General features: G+C 42.1%; 2 protein-coding genes and 1 pseudogene across 2 annotated transcripts in view; all 3 read right to left on the minus strand.

Annotated features, from left to right (window-relative positions):
- Positions 1–1226, minus strand: part of LOC109465662 (C-type lectin domain family 10 member A-like) — a 4567-nt gene extending 3341 nt beyond the window's left edge. Inside the window, exon 1 of the mRNA XM_019763045.1 lies at positions 1040–1226. Coding sequence (XP_019618604.1) covers positions 1040–1226 — 187 coding nt within the window. The remainder of the gene's footprint in view (positions 1–1039) is intronic.
- Positions 1227–2259: 1033 nt separating this feature from the next.
- Positions 2260–5207, minus strand: LOC109465663 (annotated as a pseudogene).
- Positions 5208–6131: 924 nt separating this feature from the next.
- Positions 6132–7012, minus strand: LOC109465664 (perlucin-like protein). Its single transcript, XM_019763046.1, has 2 exons — positions 6609–7012; positions 6132–6240 (listed from the first exon to the last, which is right to left on the minus strand). The coding sequence occupies exons 1-2, from the start codon at positions 7010–7012 to the stop codon at positions 6132–6134; spliced, it is 513 nt and encodes a 170-aa protein (XP_019618605.1).
- Between the last annotated feature and the right edge of the window lie 255 nt (positions 7013–7267).

A 7267-nucleotide genomic window follows, 5' to 3' on the forward strand; every position in this document is an offset into this window, starting at 1 on the left:
TAAAGGATGTACAGTATCTTGCTGGGTTTGAACAGAGAAATACTGAGACGAACAGAGAAACGAGGAGCAATCCTGGCAGATTTCTCACACGTAGCACTATTGTATGAATGAATATTAATTAATGAATGAACTTTATTGCTTGACAATCGTACATGATACAATGTGTGGCAGTAAGACAACTATACAGTAAACGTAAACTATCTTACAACCCTTACTACGAACTACTTTCGATACAATATATTAGTTACAAAATATAACAATGTATCATGAGCCCAATCTGTTCTTACATCTATAACTGCCTGAAGAAGCGAGAAGAACTTGAACCTGTAAATAGCAGACCACATTTCTATGTATAGTTTAAGTGTTATTGCCGTATTCTTTTCCCCTGTTTATTCGTGACTTGTACTTACTAGCTTGTTAGAGCACAAACGTACAATAAAGGTTTCATTCATTCAATATGGTCATGTGTTGATCTGATGATTTAGTATCGCTTATGGAATAGGAAAGTCGACAAAATTACTGCCTTGTTTTATATTATGCAGACTTAATCTCTTACCGTCTCTCGGACCTGTAATGATTTTCCCCTCCTTTTGGATTATTTTGACAATACAGAGAACCTTACCTGGCTCTCCTGAAACGCCTGACATGCTTGGTGCTGGGTTCGGGCCAGGAGCCTTCCCTATCCTCCTAACCGACATCTTCATGTCGCCAGCGGTCTCAGCAGAGGCAGGTGTGGGGTCGGCGGCTTGGCGCTTGTTGTTAGACTTAGACCCGGACGAACCTGAAGAATGTAGTCAGTATCTTAAGGAAATACTGAGACGAACAGAGAAACGCAAAATACAGATCAAAACGTGAGGAAAACGTAGACCAATCGGGACAGATTTCTAACGTGCTGCACTATTATATTAGAGTCAACAAAATCAATGCATTGTTTTATTATATTATATTTATGCAGGCTTGACCTCTTGTCGTCTCTGGGACCTGTACTTATTAAATCCCCTTTGATTCTGGATTACTTTAAAACTGCAGAGAACCTTACCTGGCTCTCCGGAAACGTCTGACGTTCCAGGTGCTGGGTTCAGGCCAGGAGCCCTCCCTATCTTCGTAGCCGGCATCTTCGGCGGAGAGCAGGCCGTGCAGGCCTCCTCGTAGTCGTTGCTGGCCTCCCCGAGATCGTCGCAGGAGCTGAAGACCCTGCAGGCCTCCTTGTAGACGTTTTCTTCCATCGCAGGCAGGCGGTCGTCTTCTCACAACCGGCTTGTTTACCCAAAACGTAGCGTGTCAAACGTTAAACACTACTTGTTTTTCTCAGTCATGCCCACTATAATTGTCTGGTTCTGACGTTGACAGAGTATTACATGAATTAAATCAGCAGAGAAAAATATGTGCGAAGGAAAAAAATCCAACTTAAAAGGGAGCTGTTCAGAGGCCTTAAAAATTCAATGACTTCCCTCACATCCGTACCAAACAATCATGTTCCCATTGCCACTAGCGTCACCTGCAGATCAATTAAGTGCACAATGCCGCAGTAAATGTGAAAAGTCATGTTTTTTTTTTTCTCGTGTTAGATGCACGATGATAACGCAATGAAGTCCTTCTGCCATTGTACTTTTCGGATTTGCACTCTGTAATTCTTGAAAAAATGTGATTTTTTTCGAGCGTTGCGGAGCAAAATCCAGATTGTACAAAGGCTAACTGATTACGTACTTTACCCACGGTGTCATTTTTTCTTGATACGTGTTACAACTTGTATACAGTGCATTTTCACTAATTCTACGTTTATACATGGATTCCATATATTGACCCCTCGTATCTTGTCCTCCACAACTCTAAGCCTATATGGTACTGCACTGGGCAGAACCGCTGAAAAATGAAATCCATTCTAGAGGACATTGTAATGAATCGTCAATCTCCTGAATGCAAGGCGAACTAACGCTGTATCTTCTTTAGTTACTGCTCCGGTCACTGTTGTTACATGTATTTTTTGTTATCACAAAACATTTAAAGGCAAAAACTAAAACTAAAACAGTGCAAAAATTGTGAACTGTTATGTCATCTCAAGACATCAAAGCCTTAATTAGTTACGTAAGTAGACTAGAGCTGTAGCGCTGTCCGTGGAATTAAACCTCCCTCAGACTAAAATATTGGCTGTTTCTACACGTGACGCCTACGTCACTTCTAAGTCGTCTTCACACCCGGATGTCGGGACCCACGTTTCACGACTGTAGCCGGGGCCGCTTCCCATATATGGGCGTCCGGTTACTTGCCTGGAGCAGCTGAAGGGAACATGAATAAAAGATTTGTGATTAGCAAAGGGCTGTTCTCAGTATTTTCTCTCTTCCTGTCTGCTTACTTTATTTCAGCATTAAAAATTGGCATTTATGTCTCATTTGCCATTCTTTATCATTGTTGGATGATCTTATCCTACATGCATGTTCCCACGATTTATAATCATGTACAAAGTATTGATTTTGACAAGTCAATGCTACTAGCTACGGACTGATAGTACTTCGAAAAAAAAGGATTTAATTAAAAAAGTTTCTATGCTCAGTACTTGTATCTTTTAACTCGACATGCCTGCATTATTCATGAAATATCACGCCAGTTTGTGAAATGATACGAACCTGACGGCAGGACTTGGCAGATGAAACGGTATCTGTCGTTACAATCCTCATCATGCCAAAAGACCGACGAGGGAGACCTGCCCGATCCCCAGTACAAAGCGCAGTGCTGATTCCCCCCAGCGTTGTCGGGTTCTTTGTAACTCCACCGGTTGTAGCCGGTCCCTAGAGCGGTGCCGTCTATCCACTCCCACTTGCCTTCTTGATGCTTATCATGTAAGCCGATCCAAAAGCCGCAGATCCTACATACCGGTTTCTGCAGGGAGAAGAGGAAGTCGTGGATACCCGGGCGTCGCGGGGCATGGCGAGGGTGCCTCCGTCAGCCCGACAGGTCTCGGCCGATTTGGAGAAGGTCTTCTTGGCGTCAAACGCTTTGTAGCAGACTTCGCGATACTTCTTGTAACCGTCAGGACAATTCCCTGAACAATATGGTAATATCTGGTGTTGAGAGACATGTCACCTATATCACACAAACTGCAGTCTACATAAAATTCTAGTCTTTGCAATTCTGTCTTTTGTCTTTCATCTTTAAAAAGATGGACTTGACGTTTAAAAAAGTTTGGATTGTCCAATGCAAGTAATAGCTACTTTCCAAACATTTCAGGTGCTTTTCATCGTCGTTTACACTTCTATGTTTATCTTTTTTTTAAAGAAGTTGGCTGGTTCATACATCTTACATCTGTTTCTACATCTTAATCCTATTTAAATTGAAGTCTTTTAATGCTTGTCAAAAATGCTAGTTTAAATGCTAGTTTTTGTTTGACAAATTCGGTTTTCTTCAGGTTTTGGGTCAGGAGTTATCGTTAAGTCATTTCTTTGTGCTTAACCGACAAAGGGAATGATGTAATGATTTAAGTCACCATATTGAAAACCCTTCCTACCTGGCAGGCGTATCGGAGCGCGCTCTTTCTCCGGTTCGTCTTGTTTGTTCTTCATGTTGTCCTCCAGATTCTCCAGACGGTGCAGTATCTTCTCCTTCTCCAGCAGCCCTGACTTGGTCAGATGTGTCACGCTGGCTGCGACGTTGTTCACAGCTTTCTCATTTTCCACCAGCTTTGCCGACAGGTCCTCTTTCATTTCCTGTAAATCAAATGCCCTGATTTACAGTCATGTTTCGCAATGGATGGAACCAACGGATATAGCTTAGTAATATTTGTGGTACGTTAACTCGCCATCTTAGTGGTAGTATGTCATTTGATGATATTGGATTTCACTGTTAAAATTACTAACACATCGATTAAAACTCATTGACTCTCCAATATGTCATCTAGGCCCTGATATGTTTTACAAAAAGAATTTTCTTCATACCTGCTGGCGATAATTCGACCAAGAGACGTGGATCTCGGCTGTCTTCGTGTCCAGCTCGATGACCGACAGCTTCAGATCCGACAGATCATCAGTTGTCTTCTTGTCGAGCTTGTTGACTGACAGCTTCAGGTCTTTCAGATCACCCTTTGTCTCCCGGTCAAGATTTCGGACTGTCAACCTCAGGTCAGACATCTTCATAGCTGTATAAATGGACAAGAACACCGAATAATGTAGGAAAGAGGACAGGCAATTACAATTAATGTTCAGTTTTTACTCATTTTTACTAACAATATTCTAAGAAAAATACATTGCTCATTTATTTACCCAGAGAGATGGTAACTCCCAGCAGACAGCAAATCAGGATCATTGTCACCACAGCGTAGGTTTTCAACATGGCGCTGGTCCAGACTCGGGACTGACCAGGGCCCCTCAGACCAACCCCAGGGATGTACCCAGCGGTCTCAGCAGAGGCAGGTCCGGGGTCGGCGGCTTGGCGCTGAGACAGAGACCCAGACGAACCTGAGGAATGTACAATATTCAATACGTCACGTTTCTGCTTCTGGGGTAAATCCTAGCAACTAGAGACACTATGAAACAGGTTTGAACTGTAATGACAAACACAATAGATCGGACTCACCCAAATTTACCATTATTATAAAATTGGCCATTACAGTTCAAACTTGTTTCATAATGACTTCAACCAAAATGACAATACAGATAAAACTAGAGACACTATACCTTTGCTCGATAATTTTAAGATCTATGACTTATTATGGCTTCGTGGTGTGCCTTTATATTGTAAATCATAAATTTTTCTCATCAATCATGCAAATAATTTCCTCATCTGTATAAACAACTTCTGAATCAGTTGATCATATTATAAACCCAAATGACAGTCTTATCTTATCAAAGAAGACCTAATTTGCATAATTGGCAAAATTTCTACAGTTTAGTCTTGGAACCCTTGCTTATTAGATTGTACTACATTTTGACATAACAGGTGACGATCAAATTTTTATCTGTAACGTGCTAAACGTGTGAGTTCGTATGTAGCAGTAAGAATGTTTGGCGCTTCTGAGATATTCCTGATCTTTACAGAACCTTACCTGGTTCTTTTGCTAAGTCTGAGGCTCCCGTTTCGAGGTTCAGGCCAAAGGTCCTCTTTCTAGTCGAAACCCTCGACGGAGAAACTGTACAGGCCTCTTCGTAGTCATTGCTGGCATCCTCGTTGTAGGAACTGCTGACGTTACAGGCCTCCTTGTAGACGTTTTCTTCCATCGCAGCGCAGGCAGTCGTCTTCTTGCCACCAACTTGTTTACCCGAAATGTAGCGCTTCAAACGTTCTCTGTTATTTTATTACACCCACAATGATTGTCTGTTTATGACGTTGGCACTGAAGATTACATGAATTGAATCAACACAGAAAGACGCGCGAAGAAAGTCTCGTCTCCCTTCCATCCATATGCGTATCAAACAGTGACGTTCCAAGAACCACTCGCAACACTCGCAGACCAATTAAGCTCACAGCACTTTTACATGTTTTTTCTTTGCAAAGGTCATGTTTAGCCGCTATCATCCTTACTATTCTATTTTGCGCAAGCGCTCAGGGTGGTGTCGCCTCACCCATGTCCTCAGTGTCAACAATATTTTATTGACAAACCAAGGGTCGAGGCAGGCCTTTCATCTTTCTTTCAGCATGTGTCATTTTTATTGTTTTAACAATGATGATAAAGCAATTGATTCACTCTGCCATTGTACTTTACCCACCGTTTCATCTTTTCATTATACGCTCCGCAACTTGCATACAACTCTTACGAAATTTTACGTTTATACATGTATTGACCCCTCGTATCTTGTCCTCCACAACACTAAGCCTATATGGTACTGCACTGGGCAGAACCGCTGAAAAATGAAATCATTCTAGAACTTAGAAGACATTGTTATGAATCGTCGATCTCCTGAATGCAAGGCGAACTAACGCTGTATCTTCTTTAGTTATTGCTCCGGTCACTGTTGTTACATGTATTTTTTGTCATCACAAAACATGTAAAGGCAAAAACTAAAACAGTGCTTCAATTGTGAACTGTTATGTCATCTCAAGACATCAAATCCTTATTTACGTAAGCAGACTAGAGCCGTAGTGCTGTCGGTGGAATTAAACCTGCCTCAGCCTAGAATGATGGCTGTTTCTACATGTGACGCCTAGGTCACTTCTAAGTCGTCTTCACACCCGGATGTCGGGACCCACGTTTCACGACTGTAGCCGGGGCCGCTTCCCATACATGGGCGTCCGGTTACTTGCCTGGAGCAGCTAAAGGGAAGATGAATAAAAGATTTGTGATTAGCAGAGGGCTGTTTTCAGTATTTTCTCTATTCCTGTCTGCTTACTTTATTTCAGCATCATGAATTAGCATTTATGTTTCATTTGCCATTCTTTATTATTGTGGAATGATGTATAATTTAGTACAAATTATTGATTTTACACGACAGTTCTACCAGATACGCACTGATAGTCCTTTGAAAAAAGAACATTAAGGTTTGTATACTCAGTACTTGTATCTGTTAACTCGACATGTCTGCATTATTTATAAACTGTCATATCAGTTTGTAAAATAATACGCACCTGACGGCAGGACTTGACAGATGAAACGGTTGCTTCTGTTACAAGGCTCATCATACCAAAAGGCCGACGAGGGAGACCTGCCCGATCCCCAGTAGCTATAGAAAGCGCAGTCCTGATTCCCCCCATAGTTGTCGGGTTGACCGTTCTTCCAGCGGTTATAGCCTGTCCCCAGAGCGGTGCCGTCTATCCACTCCCACTTGCCTTCTTGTCGCTCATCATGTAAGCCGATCCAAAAATCGAATAGCGGTAGCGGTAGTAGCGGTTTCATCAGGGAGAAGAGGAAGTCGTGGATACCGGCGTCGCGGGGCATGGCGAGGGTGCCTCCGTCAGCCCGACAGGTCTTGGCCGATTTGGAGAAGGTCTTCAAGGCCTTAAAGGCTTTGTAGCAGACTTCAAGATACTTCTCGTAACCGTCTGGACAGGTCACTAAAAACAGGAAATGTCTGGTCTTCAGAGACATGACACATACATCACATTGACTGTAGAATACACAGTCTCTTCTGTGCAATTTTGTTTTTTTTCCACTAATTTTGAAGTGATCGACTTGACCTTTAACAAGGATCAAAATCCAAAGCTTTGAACTGCTAGATTGAAGTAATAACTACTTTCAAGATATTTCAGGTACTTGTCATTGTCCACACTTTTCATGTTGGTTTAGCTCCTTTTGAATAAGTTGGCTGGTTCATACATGCACCTGTTTCTACATCTTAATCAT

Source organism: Branchiostoma belcheri, unplaced genomic scaffold (assembly GCF_001625305.1).
Source record: "Branchiostoma belcheri isolate BF01 breed outbred unplaced genomic scaffold, Haploidv18h27 scaffold156, whole genome shotgun sequence".
Classification (NCBI taxonomy): Eukaryota; Metazoa; Chordata; class Leptocardii; order Amphioxiformes; family Branchiostomatidae; genus Branchiostoma; species Branchiostoma belcheri.